The sequence below is a fragment of the Lissotriton helveticus genome, chromosome 1_1 (genome assembly GCF_964261635.1).
Source record: "Lissotriton helveticus chromosome 1_1, aLisHel1.1, whole genome shotgun sequence".
Taxonomy (NCBI): Eukaryota; Metazoa; Chordata; class Amphibia; order Caudata; family Salamandridae; genus Lissotriton; species Lissotriton helveticus.
Genome location: NC_136057.1, coordinates 1,300,679,654 through 1,300,702,525, shown reverse-complemented (window position 1 = coordinate 1,300,702,525; position 22,872 = coordinate 1,300,679,654). Strand labels below are relative to the sequence as shown.

General features: G+C 50.3%; 1 protein-coding gene across 2 annotated transcripts in view; it reads right to left on the bottom strand.

Moving 5' to 3' along the window:
• The window catches only part of EVI5L (ecotropic viral integration site 5 like), a 1,151,000-nt gene that overhangs the window by 134,232 nt on the left and 993,896 nt on the right, over positions 1 to 22,872 (bottom strand). For both annotated transcript variants that reach the window (XM_078681273.1, XM_078681266.1), the window contains one exon: positions 13,283 to 13,423. In XM_078681273.1, coding sequence (XP_078537399.1) covers positions 13,283 to 13,423 — 141 coding nt within the window. The remainder of the gene's footprint in view (positions 1 to 13,282; positions 13,424 to 22,872) is intronic.

The following is a 22,872-nucleotide window of genomic DNA, read 5'->3' as shown; positions in this document are numbered from 1 at the left end:
AAATGAGATCATCCGCAACCTTGGTAAAGTACATTTACTTTTGAAAGTAACACCTTCATTATGTCAGGTGGAAACCAGAGCAGCACTTTGTCTAGTCTACAGTAAACCGATGCGATCCCAATATGTGTAAACCAATGGTCTTGAAATGGACAATAAAGTAGGGCTATAACTACACAAGGGCGAGCTATACTTTTTAAAATTTCTCAATGGATTATTTCAAATAAGGAAGTTACACATTGTTAAAAGGGTAGCCTGTACACAAAGGAGGGCTAGATCCACAAGGTACGTGCTGAATGAAAAAAATCTTGGTCGCCTGAATGGCGAGTGCAGAGAGACTATGACCCCTCCGTTGTGCTAAAGTCCACATTTGTAAAGCGCACAATCACCCGTAAGGGTCTCTAGGCGCTGGGGGGCCGTCGGGAAGATTAAGCGAGCTATTGCCCAGAGTCACATGGTGCTGGGCTAACCTGCCGCCGGAGCCGGGGATCGAACCGTGGTGCCCAGATTCCAGCGTCAGTCGCCCTGGCCGCGGCGCCACACCTCTCCCACAGAGAGAGAATGAAGAATGAAAATCTTCCATTGTACTGGTAATGAATGCAGCTGGGAACCCATAAGAAGATAAAACAATTAACAATCGCCCTCGGAAGACAGCGCCTTACATTTGACCTCGGTCTTTGAATGCCCAGCAAACGTGATGAGATAACATGATTTAAAGGCCTGTTTGCAGAAAACGAGTTTGTGGAAGAATACCTTAAATACGGTTTAGGAAAGGGGAGTGACGAACTGAACCTGGACGGCCTAAAGCAAAAAAGCCAGCAAATGGAAAGCAAGAAAATGTGAGTTACAAACCACACAGCCAACTGCACAAGTTGGTAACGATATATCTGTAAGAAACAGTAGTTAGTGTTAGATTCCTTACCTTAGAATATCCCCAGGCGTCAGACTGGATCCGGAAAGTTTTGCGTAGCAGTACCCGAGCGTGTCGGTAGGCGTCGTCTGCGGCTCCGCGTCCGTCGTCGGCGCCGGGATAATGTCGTCGGAGTACTTAGACGCCGCCCTCGCGAGCTGATGTCAGTTCTTATACATAGCTTTTCCGCGCCAGGAATGCAGAGCCATGATAAAAACCGACACTGGTGCCATAAAACTAGGGCCCTCAAAGGGAAGAACCTTAACCCTAGATATCGGTTCACAGAACGGGGAGGATGGGTGGGGCGGTAAGGAATCTAACACTAACTACTGTTACTTACAGATATATCGTTACCAAAGGTAAGTAACTTGTGCTTCTGAAAGAAACAGGTTAGTGTTAAGATTCCTTACCTTAGAATAGATACCCCAGCAATACCAACCCCGGTGGTGGGTCTGCAAACCAATGATCACACCAGAAAGTCCTGGAGAGCAGAACGGCCGAAAAAGCCATCTCTTCGGACTTGGCTGTCCAGGCAGTATTGTCTAGCGAACGTGTGCAGCGAGGCCCACGTAGCTGCCTGACAGATGTCCTGCAAGGGGACTCCCCGACCTAGGGCAGTAGTAGCCGCCGTTGCCCGAGTGGAATGGGCCCTCAGCCCAACAGTAGGCTCCTTTTTAGCCAAAGAGGAGCATATCTTGATGCACAACACGACCCTCCGAGAGATGGTCTGTTTGTGCACCGCCCGTCCCTTCTTAGCGCCCACGTAACCAACAAAGAGCTGGTCGTCCACCCGGAACTGGCGTGTGCGATCCACATAGAATGAGAGCGCACGTTTTGGGTCCAGACGGTGGAGCCTCTCTTCCTCTTTCGAGGGATGCAGAGGCGGAAAGAAGGGGGGCAAGGTGATGGACTGCCCAATGTGGAAGGCTGTGACTACCTTGGGCAGGAAAGAGGGACGCGTTCTCAAGACAACTTTGTCCGGATGGACAGAAAGGAAAGGAGGTTTGGAAGAAAGAGCCTGGAGCTCACTCACTCTCCTGGCAGAGGTGATGGCAACCAGGAAGGCAGTCTTAAGAGTGAGAAGACGAAGAGGGAAATTGTGAAGTGGGTCGAAAGGAGCGCACATCAAATAAGTAAGAACAAGGTTCAAGTCCCACTGAGGCATCACAAAAGGAACAGGAGGAAACATGTGAGTGATGCCCTTCAAAAATCTATTTACAACCGGGGACTTGAAAAGAGAAGGCTGATCAGGTAGCCTTAAAAAGGCTGAAATGGCAGAGAGGTAGCCCTGGATAGTGCCCAGAGCAGAGCCCTGCTGGGCAAGAGAAAGAAGAAAGAGGAGAACCTCTGAAAGGGGTGCAGAAAGGGAATCCACAGCCTTTGCTGTGCACCATGCCACAAATTTGTTCCACCTGCAGGCGTATACCGATTTTGTATGCCTGGCTGACAGAATCACATCACAGACCTCAGGAGGCAAGTCAAATGGCCTCAACTGTCGCCGCTCAATCTCTCGCATGGAGGTTGAGACTGGACAGGTTCGGGTGGAGGACCGTCCCCTGCTGCTGTGACAGAAGGTCCTCCTGAAGAGGCAGACGAATCGGGGGATCAACTGACATACTGAGTAGCTCGGGATACCAGTATCTTCGTGCCCAGCCAGGAGCCACAAGGATGACTTGGGCCCGGTCGCGCCTGATCCTCTTCAGCACTCTGGGCAGAAGTGGTATAGGCGGAAAGGTGTACAATAGACCGCAGCTCCACTCGCGACGAAAAGCGTCTCCGAGCAAGTGCCGCCTTGGAAATTCCAACGCGCAGAACTGATGACATTGCACGTTCTCTTCGGTGGCGAATAGATCTAACCAAGGCTCTCCCCATCGCTGAAAGAGACCTTGCGCCATGTCCGAGTTCAGACGCCATTCGTGATCCTTCATGCACCGGCAGCTGAGTTCGTCCGCCCTGGCATTCAGGGAACCTGCCAGGTGTTGAACCACCAGGGTGACACCCTGGTGTTCCAGCCATTGCCAGAGGCGCAGAGCCTCCTGACAAAGGGTCCAGGACCCCACATGCCCTGTTTGTTGCAGTACCACATGGCGGTGGTGTTGTCCATGAACACCTGCACTACACTTCCCCGGACAGAGGGAAGGAATGCCTTCAGTGCAAGTCAGATCGCCCGCAGCTCCAGAAGGTTGATATGGAGCCGGGACTCCGCCAGGGACCAGAGGCCTCTGATCTCCGCCTCTCCCACGTGGCCCCCCCAGCCCAGGAGGGACGCATCCGTCACTACTACGTGCTCCGGTTGGGGTAGGGAGAGGGATCTACCGTTGACCCAATCGCGGTCCGTGAGCCACCACTGCAACTGTCTCGCAGTGCCCTCCGAGATCAGGACGTGGTCGGACAGGTTGCCCTGATGCTGGGCCCACTGAAACTTCAGGTCCCGCTGCTGAGACCGCATCCGCCACCTGGCGTGATGCACCAGAAGGATGCAGGAGGCCATCAGCCCCAGAAGCCACAGCGTCAACCTGACCGAGACTCGGGATGAAGGCCGAAAGATCGGAATCAGAGCCTGAATATCCCGAACCCGCTGTTTGCGAGGATAAACCCGAAAATGCGCCGAGTCCAGAACCGCTCCGATGACGAGGAGCTTCTGAGAGGGACACAGGTGTCACTTCGGCACATTGATGGAGAACCCCAGCAGGTGCAAGAGGTCGGCCGTAGTCTGGAGGTGGCTGACGACTGTCTGGGGCGAGCCCGCCTTCAACAACCAGTCGTCGAGATAGGGGAATACTGACACCCCTAATCTGCGCAGATGGGCTGCGACCACCACCATCACTTTCGTGAACACCCGAGGGGCGCTGGTAAGGCCGAAGGGGAGCACTGTAAACTGAAAGTGCTCACGGCCTAACGTGAACCGCAGGTAACGCCGGTGGGCCAGCAGGATGGGGATCTGAAAATATGTGTCCTGCAAGTCCAACGCTACCATCCAGTCTTCTGGGTCTAGGGCGGCTAAGACCTGAGCCAAAGTCAGCATCTTGAACTTCTCCTTCAGGAGGAAGCCGTTGACGTTCCGCAGGTCCAAGATAGGGCGTAGGCCCCCTTTGCCCTTCTTGGGAACCAGAAAGTAGTGGGAGTAACAACCACACCCTACTTCTGGCCCAGGAACGCGCTCAATGGCCCCCTTCGCCAAGAGGGCCGTAACTTTCTCTTGCAGAAGTTGCAAGTGATCCCCGACACGTGGTGGTACTGCGGTGGCATGGCTGGAGGGGTCGCCTCGAAGGGGAGGGAGTAGCCCCTTACGACGATTTGCAGCACTCACCTATCTGATGTGATGGAGCGCCAGTGGAGGAGGTGATGGCGAACCCTGCCCCCCACTGGCGTCGAATGGGCCTAAAAGCTCAGACTAGGAAGGCTTTGAGGCGGATGCTGCGGGGGTGGATGTGGACTGGCCTCGCCGCTGTCCCCTGGCATCGCCACGGCGGTTACCACGTCCGCCCCGCGCTGGATGTTAGTCTGCGGCCCGTGGCTGGCAGGACGTGAGGGGGCGCCCCTTCCTTGGCCACGAAAGGAGCGAAAGGCAGAAGTCTGCTGGTGCTGGCCCGACAGCCCCAATGACTTGGCCGTAGCCCTGTAGTCCTTGAAATGCTCAAGCGCACTGTCTGCCTTGTCGCCAAAGAGGAGACGGGCATCAAACGGCATGTCCATGAGGGAATTCTGGACATCAGGCGAAAAGTTGGCGGACCTCAGCCATGCGTGGCGGCGAACCGCCACCGTCGTGGAAATCGCCCTGCCCAGCGAGTCCTTGGTATCCAGCCCACATCGGATAGAATACCGTGCTGCATTCCGCCCTTCCACAAGAGCTTGAGCAAGTTTGACCCGGGCCTCCTCCGGGCAAGCTGGCAGTACTTCGGTGACCGTGTCCCACAGAGATTGGGTATAACGCCCCAAAAGGCAAGCGGTGTTGACCGACCGCAACCCCAAACTACGGGACGAGAACAGCTTCTTACCGAACTGCTCGTACCGTTTGGATTCCCGATCAGGTGGTGCAGTCGGGAATGCGGTCTGGGAGTTAGAGGCCTGGATAACCAGGCTCTCGCGGGTGGGGTGGGTGGACAGAAAGCTTGGGTCGCCCGGGGCCGGGCGGTGGCGCCTGGCCACGTTCGGATCTACAGGGGGACCTGTAGAGGGCCTGGACCAAGTGCCCAACAGAACGTCAGTAAGGGCCTCCTTTAACGGCACTACAGGCTCCGAAGAGCTTGCCTGCGGTTTAAGGACCTCGACGGAGAGCTCAAGACCCAAGGTCTTGGCCACCCTCGTCAGCACCACGCTGTAAGAAGTCCCCTCCTCCGTGGCCACGGTAGGAGGGGAGACAAAGTCAGTGTCGGGCGAAGTGTCCAAACCACTGGCCTCCCCTAGATCCACTGCCCAGGCCTGAAACGACTGGCACTCTCGTGCCAGAGGGTCCTCAGACCCCTCCCAGTCCCCCTCGCCTCCCATCTCCTGATAGTCAGGTTCAAAGGATGGGGCCGGATCATAGAAGAATTGCTCTTCTCTCGGCGTCGAGAGCGGCATCGAACAACGCCGGTCCGACGCCGGATCCGGACCGAGAGATGGACCGGGGACGACGTCGTCCTGGGAGACACCCTGGGGGTCAGAGCCGGCTGAGGGGTCGTAAGGTCGACCAGCGGCAACGCAGATCCGCTGGGGCCCTGCGGCGTCTGGACCGGAGTCGTCGACGGCGCCGGGGCTGAAGCACCCGATGGCGCCGGGGCCGAAGCACCCACCCCGCTTGGGCTCCCAGTCGGGGCCGCGGGGCCCGAAGGCGCCACAGCAGGACCTGACGGAGGAGAGAGCGACCTCATGGCCATAAGGAAGGCATCGATCTCCTCCGGCGTTGCGTTCAGGCCAGGGACCGGCACGTATGGAGCTGGCAGCGGCACCTGCGGCTCCGGCAGAGCCGCGTGGGCGGTGTCGCCGAACCCCCGGCCGCATCGGGGGGAGTCGGAAGAGCGAGGTCGTCTCTGACATCTTGTGCCTCTTACCTGAGGACTTGGAGCCCGACGAATGGTGTCAACTCACCGAGCTTTGATGACTGTGGCTCCGCGACCGGTCCTTCGACCTCCTCCTCGACCTGGACCTTGAACGGCGCGGGCTCGAGGCGCTTCCGGGACCGCTCCCGCCTAGCCTTCGACCTCAAGGCCCGTCAGTCGGGGCACGACTTGTCGTCATGGTCGGCCCCAAGGCAATACTGGCCCCAGCGGTGGGGGCCGGTAACTGACATCAGTCGGCTGCAATCGGCACAGGGCTTGAACCCGGGCATCCCTACCGGCACCGATAGTCTTTACGACTCGAAACAGGATCAAAAAAGATCGAAAAAGTTAGTCAAAAAGTGACTAAGGAGTACTGCTTTTTCCGGATCGGCGCTTGCTGGCGCAGAAAAAAGAAGAACTGACGTCAGCGCGCGAGGGCGTCGTCTAAGTACTCCGACGACTTGATCCCGGCGCCAACGACGCCGACGACAGACGCGGATCCGCAGACGACGCCTACCGACGCGTAGGGGTACTGCTATGTAAAACTTTCCAAATCCAGTCTGACGCCTGGGGATATTCTAAGGTAAGGAATCTAACACTAACCTGTTTCTTTCAGATGCAAGCAATTGGAGGACTGCATTCCTAGGTCAACTTTCTGAAAGTTATCAAGAAGTCTTTAGCAAACTCAGACAGCTGTGCTGTATAGTAGGCTCCAACCTAATAAAGACTAGACTCTTTATGGGGGTTGGCTCCAGTGATTGGTCATTCTAAGTGTGGTGGCTGCAACGTCTGCGAATTCACTTTGGGAGGCAAATCCTTCATTTTTAACAATATCACTGTAAATTGCCGTTCTTTCTCAAACTGTAATACTTGTAATGTGGTTTACTTGATTCAATGCCCATGTTTAAAATTATACATTGGGCAAACAACTCAGAAAATAAAAACAAGGATTTGCCAGCACCGGAGCAGAATCAGGTGTAAGACATTGAATGCACCCCTGGTAGAACATTTCACCCTGGCCAATCACAATGAGGATGACATCCGTTGGACAATTCTTAAAGTACTGAAACTCCAGCAAAGAGGCGGAAACATGGCTCAGTTGTTAAATAGAGAGGAACTCAAGTCCATAATCCTCTTCGATACCATCAAGAGCGGGCTGAACAGGAATGAAGACTGGACAATGTTACTTTAATCCTTCCGAACAAAGACTTCCCACCTGTTCTGACTAAAGAATCCATACACAGCTCATACTTTGCAAATTGGCCCAAGAAAAATGCTCGAACTTTTCATTCTCCCACCAATATTCACGAATGTTCATTTAATTTCTGACACCATTGTATAATTAGTAATTGCGAATTGTTTCACCTTCCAAAATTCTGTATATTCCAATTGCACATGGTATCAATTGATGAGCTAACATGCCTTTTAAATACTTTATGGACCATACTGTAATGATCATTCACCTCCTGAATGGTAGATCACATTAAGTTTCTGATTTTCAACTGTCCACCCCTTTTTTTATTCTTTACTCTTTTAATTTTACTTTCCTTCGTATTCTTTAATACTCATGCGGCAATGTATGTAGTCTCACAATCGCGTAACTATACATACACCAGACGTCACGCGATCGCCGCCCGATGCACCTATTCCTAACAAATAGGTAGTCTTGCCCACTTCACACTCACCCAAGATGGCGGACGTGGTTTGCCTATTACTATGGTTGGACCCGGCACTTATTCAGTTCTTGCTATCGTGCCAAAGAACTAGAGGCGTATCACCGCAACTCTTCAAGGAGGTAAGCGTGTTACCCCTGTGCTCCACCGCACACACTCTTTTTTAACTCTGACCACACGCTGTTCTGCCATAATGCTCCCTCTCTTCGTCCCCAGCTACCCGGAGCATGCTGACGAACACGGCATATGCTCCCTAAATACCGTAAATTAGGCAGAAGCCCAATCCTGGCTCGCCCATCCTATCTAGACCTTGGAATCCCACATCCTAAAGACAAGGTAAACCGTTTGACGGGACAAGTCCTTTAACCTTATTTTCTAATGTTCTCACGGAGCATACAAACTTCACAGAATTCTTTCCCATTATTTTTTTCTCTAGTTCCCACCACCATCCATAAATTGTCCCGACGAACATATCGATTCTACAAGGTTTGGTTACACTTTAATTATGTTTCTCCATCTAGCACTCTAAGCGCTACGATGTTTGCCACTGTTCAAAATAACAAGGTTTGCCTTGCACGCGGCACCTGCACGTACATGCGTCCGAGCATCTCTTGCACGTACATGCGTCCGAGCATCTCTTGCACTACGTGACTCGCTAATCAAGGCTCCTGACTCAATTGTCGGCACTTCCATCGGCTTAAATGCACTGCTACCGACTTTCCTCACCTTTCTGAACTTCACCTTTACCGATGTTATTTCTTTCACGAATCTCCTGTTTTTGAATGACATTCTTCGCCGCTTTTTCAAATATGTTAAAATGTAAAAATTGAATTTCTGCATGGCTATGTTGACCAGGTGAAAATATTAATTCTTTCCTATTGTAAATGTACAATTCTTCCGCTTTTGAGTGACATTCCTCGCCGTTTTCTTAAATGTACAAATTGAGTTTTTGCATGGCTATGCTGACTTGCTGAAAGTAGTATTCTTCCACACTGTAAATACTCTTGACAGGTTTCCCTGTTTTTTCCCCCCCTTTGTTTACCCCACAGGCATTGTGTTAAATACCAGGCATTTAATTTCTTTCTAGTCCTTATAATGATCCCTGCATTTTGAGAGCTTGGGATCGAAATGTCATCGACCAATGTAACAGTGCCACTGTTTTGTGATTTGTATTTAAAAAAGGTGGTCACTTCGTTGGTTAGCTTGTTTGATTCTATGATTAGTTCAAGCTACCACAGCTCTATTACTGCCTGAAACCACTTATGTTTTATGATTTGTCTACTCCTTTGCCCAAGAACGGGTGCAGGATTGCGTCCCGCTTCATTTTATGTTGTGCCTTATGTATGCAAATTTTTTATTATATGGCACGTTAAAATTCTTTGTCCGGCTGGACACCGAATGTTTATAGTACCCATTAAGGTCTATATGTTATTTGTCTCCTATACTCTCTACCTAAGGACCATTGTTCTTTAAAATAATTAATACCCGGGATCCTTGGCTACTCATCGGGTTCCCTTGTTTGTTTAAAATAAGTATAGCGCAATCACTGGATTGCAAGGGTGTCACCCTAATTACCATCCAACGGAGTTGACCTTCTTAGCATTTCTTCCCCAAACCCCTCACCCCCCCTGTTTTTTTCTAATCAATTCCCTCAGCATATCAGCACCTGCACCACTCTACTCAGATTACTACATAAAGAAAATATGTTCAGGACCCTCTCTTCTTTCTGAGTCACCAGATGTTCCTGCCCTCACTAATTCCTCCCTCTCAGAACAATTAGAAAAATTAAAGAAAAAACAAGTCAGATTACAAATCATGATTCTCATGCTTACAGACTACCTTAAGGCTGATGTTATCCCTGTAGGCCTACAAGTTAGGAACATTACAGGAATTTTTACAGATAACCCCAAATATATAACAAGCTTTAGCTATATCGGCACAACCTGCTCTCGTCATTGGCTTGTCCTGGGTATTGACATTGCCACAGAAACGTTGAAATCTCTAGAAACTGAGATCCTCGATATAGAGAAACAATTACAGGACTCAAACAGCACATCAGAAAGCAAAAAACTATTGGAACAAGTGGAAAAACCATTGGTGACTTCCACAGATTAGAACAAAATAAGAAGTCCAACAAGATTAAGAAAGACATTAAGGCTTATAACGTAGAGAACACTTATCCATACTTACAAAAAGATTATTACAACAACAGATCGTACTCTAACCCTCAGAACTCCAGACCTTGGGGACGCTTTAACAGGCGCCAGAACCTGGTTGGTTTCTCAGGTACCTCTGCTGATTCCTCAGACGCATCAGACTCTGGCTAGGGTCCAAGTACCTCCAACACAGGAGGAAGCAATAGTGGGAATTTTTTAGGCAGAGGCCAACAAGACTTCCCACGCCGGGGGCGAGGGAAGAGAACACAACGCTGGTACAACCAACCGGGCAAACGCCAAACACGACAAAAATTCTATCAGTGGTAAATATACCCAATACAACTATGACATCTTCCGAAATCATCCCTATCTTTAACTTACCCAAACACACACTGGCAGACGCCAAACTCTCACTTCTCAAGAAAGGGTTATCCTTTGTTCCTACAATTCCTCCAAATTGTTTGAAACTACAAATGGAATTACTCCGGTTTTTTAGACGAATCCGCTTGCATGCCTTTTTTCAACTCAACCCCACACCTAATTACATCTCTAACACTCCTTTTCGACCACCTTCCACATTCTCTCCCACATCTGGTATGATCCCCACAGAGATCCTTACTTTTGAAAAAATGGTACTCAAAGACCTAGGTAATCTTGCACAGACAAGGCGGTTTATCCCCAATAACCTTTCCATTGAAGAGAAGCAGGCAATAGGCTCACTGAAAAACAACACCTCCCTTATTATCAAAAGTGCCGACAAAGGCGGTGGTATAGTACTGCAAGAAAGAGAGGCTTACAAAGAAGAAATCCTACGCCAAATTTCCAATACGGAACACTACCAGAGGCTACCCTCAAATCCCACAAAAGAACTTCAGGACTTGATAACAACAATTACCACAAATGCTTTAAATGATGGTTTTCTCAGCAAAAAGGAATTCATTTTCCTAAATGTTAAAGCTCCTAGAACTCCAGTGATATACACCCTCCCTAAAGTCCATAAAAACCTGGCTAATCCCCCTGGACGACCTATAGTGTCCGCATGTGGCTCTATTTTAGAGCCCCTTGGTTCTATCGTTGACTTTTTCATTAAATTTGTTCCGCAAACCGCTTGCTATGTAAGAGACAGTATGGGGATGATAAATCTTGTCGAACATCACCCCTACAACCCTGACACTGATACTCTTTGCACCATGGACGTCTTGTCCCTTTATACTAACATTCCCCAAACTGCAGCATTACTGGTTATCCAAAGAATACTAGACTCACAACCACCCCCATGCCGTCCCCACACTATTCATTCTTTAACTGCTTGAACTTTGCCTGACACGAAACTTCTTCTCTTTTGACAATCACTTCTATCAGCAGATCAAAGGTACCTCTATGGGCGCAATTTTTGCCCCTAATCTGGCCATTTTGTTTATGGACTACATTGAGACATCTTCCATTCTCACCACTTGCAATCCCTTCTTCTCTGGGATTACCCTCTGGCGAAGATACATAGATTACATTTTTATCAACTGGCGTAACAATACTGATTGTTTGCACCAGTTCCTCCACTGGTTAAACAATAATTGTATGCGTGTGGCTATAGAATGAGGCGGGTGTCACTTTCTTTTTTAAATTTACAAATCTAAGAAGGTGGACACAAAGGAGGGTGGACATGGGAGCAACAGAGACTCGCAACAGCGTCAAACAGTGCCAGACAGCAAATGGTAGCTGCCAGGCTGTTGGAAAAAAATGTATATAATTGTATGTGAAGGGTCTGGAGGGTTAAGGGAGAAACGCAGGAGTGGGTGAGGGGCACTTGAAGGGGAAGCTAAAGAGAGGGTACATGAGCTGGGGTAAGCAGCATGAGAAAGGAAACAAGCATTGGCAAAGCCAATAGGTCTCGCAATGACGTTTTTTTATTTACTGATCCGAGTTGGACTGGTAAATAAAAAAGCATTTTTTATAGGCAGTAGTAACATAGAGGACACCAGAGGGGAGAAGCAACACGAAGGTTGCAGGTTGGGAATGAAGCATAACAGGTGAAGCATCATGGATGGTGGGGGTCAGAAGCAACACGAAAGGCACAGGTGGGGGAAGCAATATGGAGGGCGGGTAGGAAGGAACATGGGCGAGAAAGAGGAAAGGGGAGCTTTAACAAGAAGCACATGTGGGCAAACACAATACTGATAGCGGCAGGAGACACATTCAGGTGAGAGAGAACAGCAGTACACGAGGGACACATCTGGAAAAAAAACGCAGTCTTGTACAGTGCTTACTGTTGCTCTGGACTCGAACCATAAATAATCAGCTGCCGGGGAGTATCATTTAAAATGTGTTCAGCAAATGAGCACAAAGAAACCAAACACAGTTGAACGTTCAAACCGAGAGTTTATCTAGAGTCGGAAATACGTTCAGAATAAGGGGTCATAAGAGGAAGTAAACAATTAAAGACGTTTAAGTGAGGTGGTCTCCTGGAGAGTGGGGAGGACAACAAAAAAGTAGTTCTTTATTTAATTTCCGCCAAACAGTGCCTACAGTGTCAAAGAATGCAGCCGTGCGGCCGCGAACGGGAGTTGTGTGCGTGCGCGGGTGAAATGGAACGCAAAAGTGAAACTGATCGCGGTCCAGATGGCGCCTCGGACGGTGAAAGGTGGCGCATGCGCGTGTGCACGCTCGCATGCGCGCAAGCTTGAGGTCACCAAAATCATGGGGTAGCACTTTGAAAACACTGCTTACTAATTTTCTCGCAGATCAGCGCATGCGCTGGCTCAGCGAGCCCTAAAAAGCACATGCACTTTCATGGAGTGCTTAATAGAAAGAAAAATAGTATTTCCCTAAATGTAAGCAATGCAAGGACATATGTCAATCAATCAAAAGGAAGGTAAAGAGGCAATTCTTCAGAGGAGGGACAAACAGAAGAAGATGAAGTCAAGCCATCGAATAAGAGGCAAGCAAACAACAGTGACAATAAAGCAAACTACTGAGCCCATTGTAAGTTTTATGTAGGGGCAATACATTTTTTTAAGCTGCTTGGTAGGTGATACTGAAAAACAAATGATCGGGAATTGGGTGAAGGAGTCCATTCTTTCCAAATATTTGCAAAAGGGCAGCTGCTGGTGCACAGAGTTAGATGGAGAATGTCCACCGTAAAATCTCAGACCCCTGAGTACACACTTGTGCCGCAGAAAAAAACAGAGCAACACCAAAAGAGATTATAGACGGAGCGCTGAAATTTTTCAGGCACTCACCCTCAGTCACAGTTCTGGGTTGAATCCATCATCGTTCTTTAGCTCACTTCACCACCCCAGTTCAGACCCAGCTATATGCAAATCAGTCTTGACACTGTGCCTCATGGGAACAGTCCAGCCCGAAAGGCAAAGCCAGGTCTTCCCTGGACCGGAAACAAGCATCCTGGGACCGGTTTCGGGGTGGCACCCCTCATCAGCCAGGCTAGCTTGAATCCAGTCGCAAAGTGAGCAAGGGCTGAGAACGTGTATGTGAGTCAGGGCTGCCAGTTAGTGGGAGGCGGTTGCTCACCTGCCAGCTGTCATTCAGCTCCTTCACCTGCTGCTGTTGCTCCTTCATGGAGGCCACGGCTGCTGACTCTCTCATCTTCCAGGCTATAAGCTCCTCCTGTAGCCGTGCCAGGTTGTTTTCGTCTGGGAGAGAGCTGTTCTTCTGCAAGGAGGTAAAGAAAAATATGAGAGGTCGAAATAAAGTGGAAAATCACCCAACAATTTCTGCAGAACTTTCTTTCACTCATATGGAACATTTCAGTTATGAAAAAGGAGAATTATACCACAAAGACTATTTCTAACCAAAAATGTGTAATATTTCACAAAACTAAATACCTATACTTTACCAACAAATGTAGCTTTCACAGGGAGAAATACACACAACCTCACACTGTGAAAGTAAAAGGGCAGCTACTGCAAACACTTCAACCCACGTATAAAAGTTATTGATTAATAAAGATATGCCCATTTGAAGATGCTCACAACAGCATACAAACAATACCCCACATAGGTTATAGTATATACCATAAGGGTATCACTCTTGAGCCTAAGCTCTTCTCCAGAGTAATTCAAACGGTAAGACTTGTATAACAGGGCTCAGATAAACAATATAGCATAAATCAAACGCTGAAAACTGTCAACAACAGAGTCTAGCACCTCTGCAGTTAGCAGAATAACCTAGAAAACCACTTATAGTGGAATATAACTTCTGCAATCCCAACAACCCGAGATTAAAAAAACATTAGGTATCAATAACCTTTGAATGAAGCAAAACACTACCCTGGATGTACCAGTTGAAATACAACATAACTCAATCGTGTAGATACCTCTCTACATTAGATCAACACCAAACTCAAGTGTACTTGTCAGATCGGCCAGCTCTTTATCGCCTTAAGGCCGAATCAGCCTGTTCACCAAATAAATGGACACCATCAAATGCCATATCTTTAAGGCTCTCCGGTAAAGGCTCTAAAAATCTAGACTGACGCAGCCATGCTTGCCTGCGCCGAGCAACCGACTGAGCAATGGCTCTACCCACAGAATCTGTGGTGTCCATACTACATTTGGTACTGAATCTTACTGCCTCCAGGCTATCTTGCACCACCTGCAATAACTCATTCCTGGCTTCCTCTGATAGACAAGGCAACCTATGCACTATGGCATGCAAAAAGCACAAGTTACTTACCTTCGGTAACAATATTATCTGTAAGAAACATTAGCTTAGTGATAGATTCCTTACTTTAGAATATCCCCAGGAGTCAGACTGGATCCGGAAAGTTTTCGTCAGCAGTACCTCTGCGCGTCTGAAGGTGGTGCCGTGCGGGTCCGCTTCAGTCGCCGGTGTCGTAGGTGCCGAGATGACGTCACGGAGACTACTTAGGCGCCACCCATGTGCGCTGAAGTCAGTTCTGTACACAACTTTCCACGTCAGGAACACAGAGCCATGCAAGAAACTGACCACTGGTGCCAAAAAACTAGCGCCTGAGAGGGATGATCTTAACCCCAGAAATCAGTTCGTAAATGGGGAGGAAGGGTGGGGCGGTAAGGAATGTATCACTAACTAATGTTTCTTACAAATATATCGTTGCGGAAGGTAAGTAACTTGTGCATCTGAAAGAAACACGTTAGTAATGGATACCCCAGCAATACCAACCCCGGCGGAGGGTCTGTGAACCAAGATCACACCAGAAATTCTCGGAGAACGGAACGGCCAAATAAGCCATCTCTCCAGACTTGGCTGTCCAGGCAGTAGTGCTTGGTAAAAGTGTGCAGTGAGGCCCACGTAGCTGCCTGACAGATGTCATGCAAGGGAACGTTGCGTCCCAAGGCAGTAATGGCTGCCGTCGCCCTGGTAGAACGGGCACGCAGCCCCACAGGAGGCTCATTCTTAGTCAACGAGTAACAGGCTTTGATGCACAAAAAAACCCACTGAGAGATGGTCTGTTTTTTGCACAGCCCGACCTTTCTTGGCGCCCACGTAGCCAACAAAAAGTTGGTCATCCACCCGGAACTGTTGTGTGCGCTTCAGATAGAACAAGTTGCAAAAAACACAGTTGATGGACAGAATGTAGAACAATGTCATACATTCACCCCAGTACAAGGATCTGGGCCTAAATCCATCGTTTTTTTGCACTCCACACCACACTGGGTCAGACACTGGCTATCTGCAAATCAGCTCTGACCCTGTGCCTCATGGGAACAGCCCAGTCCGAACTACCAAGCCATGTCTTTCCCAGACCGGAATCAAGCATCCAAGGACCGGTTTCTGGCTATCAGCCTTCATCAGCCTGGATAGCTTGACTCCAGTGGTGTGGAGAGCCTGGGACTCACGTCTGAGCATACCCAGCCCACTCGGGGTGAAAATTGCAAAAAACACAGTTGATGGACAGAATGTAGAACAATGTCATACATTCACCCCAGTACAAGGATCTGGGCCTAAATCCATCGTTTTTTTGCACTCCACACCACCCTGGGTCAGACACTGGCTATATGCAAATCAGCTCTGACCCTGTGCCTCATGGGAACAGTCCAGTCCGAACTACCAAGCCATGTCTTTCCCAGACCGGAATCAAGCATCCAAGGACCGGTTTCTGGCTATCAGCCTTCATCAGCCTGGATAGCTTGACTCCAGTGGTGTGGAGAGCCTGGGACTCACGTCTGAGCATACCCAGCCCACTCGGGGTGAAAATTGCAAAAAACACAGTTGATGGACAGAATGTAGAACAATGTCATACATTCACCCCAGTACAAGGATCTGGGCCTAAATCCATCGTTTTTTTGCACTCCACACCACCCTGGGTCAGACACTGGCTATATGCAAATCAGCTCTAACCCTGTGCCTCATGGGAACAGTCCAGTCCGAACTACCAAGCCATGTCTTTCCCAGACCGGAATCAAGCATCGAAGGACCGGTTTCTGGCTATCAGCCTTCATCAGCCTGGATAGCTTGACTCCAGTGGTGTGGAGAGCCTGGGACTCACGTCTGGCATACCCAGCCCACTCGGGGTGAAAATTGCAAAAAACACAGTTGATGGACAGAATGTAGAACAATTTCATACATTCACCCCAGTACAAGGATCTGGGCCTAAATCCATCGTTTTTTTGCACTCCACACCACCCTGGGTCAGACACTGGCTATATGCAAATCAGCTCTGACCCTGTGCCTCATGGGAACAGTCCAGTCCGAACTACCAAGCCATGTCTTTCCCAGACCGGAATCAAGCATCCAAGGACCGGTTTCTGGCTATCAGCCTTCATCAGCTCAGACGTGAGTCCCAGGCTCTCCACACCACTGGAGTCAAGCTATCCAGGCTGATGAAGGCTGATAGCCAGAAACCGGTCCTTGTACTGGGGTGAATGTATGACATTGTTCTACATTCTGTCCATCAACTGTGTTTTTTGCAATTTTCACCCCGAGTGGGCTGGGTATGCTCAGACGTGAGTCCCAGGCTCTCCACACCACTGGAGTCAAGCTATCCAGGCTGATGAAGGCTGATAGCCAGAAACCGGTCCTTGGATGCTTGATTCCGGTCTGGGAAAGACATGGCTTGGTAGTTCGGACTGGACTGTTCCCATGAGGCACAGGGTCAGAGCTGATTTGCATATAGCCAGTGTCTAACCCAGGGTGGTGTGGAGTGCAAAAAAACGATGGATTTAGGCCCAGATCCTTGTAGTGGGGTGAATGTATGACATTGTTCTACATTCTGTCCATCAACTGTGTTTTTTGGCGAGAGGTTAGCCACTCCTGCCAATCCATAGCAAACATGTGCTCCACTTTGACAGAAAGAGAGTGGCATGTTCAGCAGCCTCCTCAATGTCAAAGCAATGCCAGTTCCCGCAGGAGGCGGGTAGCTGGGAGGGACAGCAGGGTCTTTGGGGCTACTCCCTTCGACACAACAGAGCGGGTGCCCTGGGTGGGACCAGGGCACCCACAAGTGAGGCCGGGTCCGGGTGATGGGGTGCTCGGTGCTGAAATCGGCCAGGGAGGGGGGACCCTTAGCACTGATGGTTGGGGAATGAAGTCCCTTTGGCTCGAGAGGGTCAAAGAAGACCTGCTGTCACCTCCAGTAAGTTCCACACAGCTGAATTGCTGAGAGGACTTCGGGGGCCACGCCACCTTTCCACAACTCTCCAAATGCACCTCTAGGTGCACTACTTGTTGCGGGTTGAAGTCCCCTTGGCTCCAGAGGGACCTTGGGGACAGAAACCCCTCCTGTTAACTCCAGTATGTCCCACACAGAGGGATTGCTGAGAGGTGGTCGGAGGTCATGCCCCCAAGTTCCAATACTCTGCAAACGCGCCTTCTGGCTCACTACTAGTTGGGGGAGGAAGTCCCCTTGAATGCTCCGGGTCCTTGGGAATCAACAAGCCGTCCTGTTACCTCCAGTCAGTCCCAAACAGCGGGATTGCTGACAGGTCTTTGAAGGCCATGCCCTCTTTCTACACCACTCTGCAAAAGTGCCTCCTGGTGCACTACTGGTTGGAGGATGAAGTTCTCTTGGAAGCTGAGGGTCTTAGGGGCCAAGAAGCCCTCCTGTTACCACCTGTAAGTGCTTGTATTGTCAACGCTCCGTCCATCATTTCCTTTGTTTTTTCTTTGTTCGCCATAAGTTGGCAGGGTATGCTTAGACGTGAGTCCCTTGCTCACTTTGCCACTGGATTCAAGCAAACCGGGCTGAAGACGGCTGAAATGCCAGAAACCGGTGTTCGGTAGCTTGTTTCCGGTCCAGGGAAGGTATGGCTTGGCAGTTCGGGCTGGACTGTTCCCATGAGGCACAGGGTCAGACTGATTTGCATATGGCCATGTCTGAACTGGGGTGGCAGAGTGGGCTAAAGAACGGTGATGGATTAAACCCAGATCAGTTGACTGGGGGTGAGTGCTTGTATTGTCAATGCTCAGTCCATCATTTCCTTTGGTTTTTCTTTGTTCGCCATAAGTTGGCAGGGTATGCTCAGACGTGAGTCCCTTGCTCACTTTGCCACTGGACTCAAGCAAGCCGGGCTGAAGACGGCTGAAATGCCAGAAACCGGTTCTCGTAGCTTGTTTCCGGTCCAGGGAAGGCATAGCTTGGCAGTTCGGGCTGGACTGTTCCCATGAGGCACAGGGTCAGACTGATTTGCATATGGCCATGTGTGAACTGGGGTGGCAGAGTGGGCTAAAGAACGGTGATGGATTAAACCCAGATCAGTTGACTGGGGGTGAGTGCTTGTATTGTCAACGCTCCGTCCATCATTTCCTTTGTTTTTTCTTTGTTCGCCATAAGTTGGCAGGGTATACTCAGACGTGAGTCCCTTGCTCACTTTGCCACTGGATTCAAGCAAGCCGGGCTGAAGACGGCTGAAATGCCAGAAACCGGTCCTCGGTAGCTTGTTTCCGGTCCAGGGAAGGCATGGCTTGGCAGTTCGGGCTGGACTGTTCCCATGAGGCACAGGGTCAGACTGATTTGCATATGGCCATGTCTGAACTGGGGTGGCAGAGTGGGCTAAAGAACGGTGATGGATTAAACCCAGATCAGTTGACTGGGGGTGAGTGCTTGTATTGTCAACGCTCCGTCCATCATTTCCTTTGGTTTTTCTTTGTTCGCCATAAGTTGGCAGGGTATGCTCAGACGTGAGTCCCTTGCTCACTTTGCCACTGGATTCAAGCAAGCCGGGCTGAAGACGGGTGAAATGCCAGAAACCGGTCCTCGTTAGCTTGTTTCCGGTCCAGGGAAGGCATGGCTTGGCAGTTCGGGCTGGACTGTTCCCATGAGGCACAGGGTCAGACTGATTTGCATATGGCCATGTCTGAACTGGGGTGGCAGAGTGGGCTAAAGAACGGTGATGGATTAAACCCAGATCAGTTGATTGGGGGTGAGTGCTTGTATTGTCAACACTCCGTCCATCATTTCCTTTGGTTTTTCTTTGTTCGCCATAAGTTGGCAGGGTATGCTCAGACGTGAGTCCCTTGCTCACTTTGCCACTGGATTCAAGCAAGCCGGGCTGAAGACGGCCGAAATGCCAGAAACCGGTCCTTGGTAGCTTGTTTCTGGTCCAGGGAAGGCATGGCTTGGCAGTTCCGGCTGGACTGTTCCCATGAGGCACAGGGTCAGACTGATTTGCATATGGCCATGTCTGAACTGGGGTGGCAGAGTGGGCTAAAGAACGGTGATGGATTAAACCCAGATCAGTTGACTGGGGGCGAGTGCTTGTATTATCAACGCTCCGTCCATCATTTCCTTTGGTTTTACCACCAGTAAGTGTGACACATCAGGATTCTCCACCACTCTACAAACACAACTAATAGTTATAAACCCATAGAAATTCACAAAAAACCCACAAAGGTTACAGGGACGTTATATTTAGGAAATAGAATTTGAAAAACCTTAGAAATTCACAGAAAAAAAATAAAGGTTGCAGTGACGTTATAGTTAGGCTGACATTTGACCTGTACAAAACCAGAACAAATTCAGCAGTTATAGTTACTTGAGCTAACACACAAGTTACTTACCTTCTGTAACGATATATCTGTAAGAAACAGTAGTTAGTGTTAGATTCCTTACCTTAGAAAATCCCCAGGCGTCAGACTGGATCCGGAAGTTTTGCGTAGCAGTACACCTGTGCGTCGGTAGGCGCCATCTGCGGCTCCGCATCCGTCGTCTGCGTTGTGTTCGCCGGAATGACGTCGTCGGAGCACATAGACGTCGCCCTCGCGCGCTGACGTCAGTTCTTGTGCATAGCTTTCTGCGCCAGAAACGCAGAGCCATGCCAGAGACTGACACTGGTGCCATGAAACTAGGGCCCTCAAAGGGAGATACCTTAACCCTAGATATAGGTTTGCAGAACGGGGAGGATGGGTGGGGCGGTAAGGAATCTAACACTAACTACTGTTTCTTACAGATATATCGTTACCGAAGGTAAGTAACTTGTGCATCTGAAAGTAACAGGTTAGTGTTAGATTCCTTACCTTAGAATAGATACTCTAGCAATACCGACCCCGGTGGTGGGTCTGCGAACCAATATCACACCAGAAAGTCCTGGAGAACGGAACGGCCGAGAAAGTTATCTCTCCGGACTTGGCTGTCCAGACAGCAGTGCTTAGCAAACGTGTGCAGCGAGGCCCACGTAGCTGCCTGACAGATGTCCTGCAAGGGGACTCCCCGACCCAGGGCAGTAGTAGCCGCCGTGGCCCGGGTTGAATGGGTGCGTAGCCCCGCAGGAGGCTCCTTCTTAGCCAAAGAGTAACAGACCTTGATGCACAAAACGACCCACCGAGAGATGGTCTGTTTGTGCACCGCCCATCCCTTCTTAGCGCCCACGTAACCAACAAAAGCTGGTCGCCCACCCGGAACTGGCGTGAGCGGTCTAGATAAAAGGAGAGCGCACGTTTTGGGTCCAGACGGTGGAACCTCTCTTACTCTTTCGAGGGATGCGGAGGCAGAAAGAAGGTAGGCAAGGTGATGGACTGCCCGATGTGAAAGGCTGTAATCACCTTGGGCAGGAAAGAAGGACGAGTTCCCAAGACAACATTGTCCGGATGGACAGAGAGGAAAGGAGGTTTAGAAGATAGCGCCTGGAGCTCACTCACTCTCCTGGCAGAGGTGATGGCAACCAGGAATGCAGTCTTAAGAGTCAGAAGACGAAGAGGGCAATTGTGAAGTGGCTCAAAAGGAGCGCACATCAAATAGGTTAGTACAAGGTTCAAGTCCCACTGAGGCATCACGAAAGGAACAGGAGGAAACATGTGTGTGATGCCTTTCAAGAAACTATTTACAACAGGGGACTTGAAAAGAGAAGGTTGATCAGGAAGCTTCAAGCAGGCTGAAATGGCAGAGAGGTAGCCTTTGATAGTGCCCAGATCAGAGCCCTGCTGGGCAAGAGAAAGAAGAAAGAGGAGAACCTCTGATAGGGGGGCAGAGAGTGGATCCACAGCCTTTGCTGTGCACCATGCCACAAATTTGTTCCACCTGCAGGTGTATACCGATTTTGTGGAGGGACGCCTGGCTGCCAGAATCACATCACAGACTTCAGGAGGCAAGTCAAATGGCCTCAACTGTCGCTGCTCAATCTACACGCATGTAGGTGGAGATTACACAGGTTCGGGTGGAGGACTGTCCCCTGGTGCTGCGACAGAAGGTCCACCTGAAGAGGCAGACGAATCGGGGGATCAACAGACATGCTGAGTAGCTCGGGATACCAGTATCTTCGTGCCCAGTCCGGAGCCACAAGGATGACTTGGGCCCGGTCGCGCCGGATCTTCTTCAGCACTCTGGGGAGAAGTAGTATAGGCGGAAAGGCGTACAACAGACCGCAGCCGAACTTGCAACGACAAGCGTCTCCGAGCGAGTGCCGCCTTGGAAATTCCAACGCGCAGAACTGATGACATCGCGCGTTCTCTTCGGTGGCGAATAGATCTAACCAAGGCTCTCCCCACTGCTGAAAGAGGCCTTGCGCCGCATCCGAGTTCAGACGCCATTGGTGATCCATCATGCACCGGCGCTGAGTTCGTCCGCCCTGGCGTTCAGGGCCCCTGCCAGGTGTTGAACCACCAGGGTGACGCCCTGGTATTCCAGCCATTGTCAGAGGCGCTGAACCTCCTGACAAAGGGTTCATGACCCCACCCCGCCCTGTTTGTTGCAGTACACTGCACTACACTTTCCCGGACAGAGGGAAGGAATGCTTTCAGTGCAAGCCGGATCGCCTGCAGCTCCAGAAGTTTGATGTGGAGCCGGGACTCCGCCGGAGAGCATGTGGCCTCCCCATCCCAGGAGGGACGCATCTATCACTACTACGTGCTCCAGTTGGAGAAGGGAGAGAGATCTGCCGCTGACCTAATTGAGGTCTGTGAGCCACCACTGCAACTGGCTCGCAGTGTCCTCCGAGATCTGGACGTGGTCGGACAGGTTGCCCTGATGCTGAGTCCACTGAAACTTTAGGTCCCACTGCAGAGCCCGCATCCGCCACCTGGCGTGATGCACCAGAAGGATGCAGGAGGCCATCAGCCCCAGGAGCCGCAGCGTCAACCTGACCGAGACCGGGGATAAAGGCTGAAAGATCGGAATCAGAGCCTGAATATCCCGAACCCGCTGTTTGGGGGGATAAGTCCAGAACCGCTCCGATCAAAAGAAGCTTCTGAGAGGGCCACAGGTGTGACTTCGGCACGTTGATGAAGAACCCCAGCGAGTGCAGGAGGTCGGCCGTAGTCTGGAGGTGGGAGACGACTGTCTGGGGCGAGCCCACCTTCAACAACCAATTGTCGAGATAGGGGAAGACTGAAATCCCCTAATCAGCTCAGATGAGCAGCGACCACCGCCATCACTTTCGTGAACACCCGTGGGGCGCTGGTAAGGCCGAAGGGGAGCACGGTAAACTGAAAGTGCTTGTGGCCTACCGTGAACCGCAGGTAACACCGGTTGGCCGGCAGGACGGGGATGTGGAATTACACGTCCTGCAAGTCCAACACTATCATCCAGTCTTCTGGGTCCAGGACAGCTGGGAACTGAGCCAAAGTCAGCATCTTGAATTTCTCCTTCCGGAGGAAGCCAATGACGTTCCGTAGGTCCAAGATGGGGCGTAGGCCTCCTTTGCTCTTCGTGGGTACCAGAAAGTAGAGCGAACAGTAAACAAGTCCTA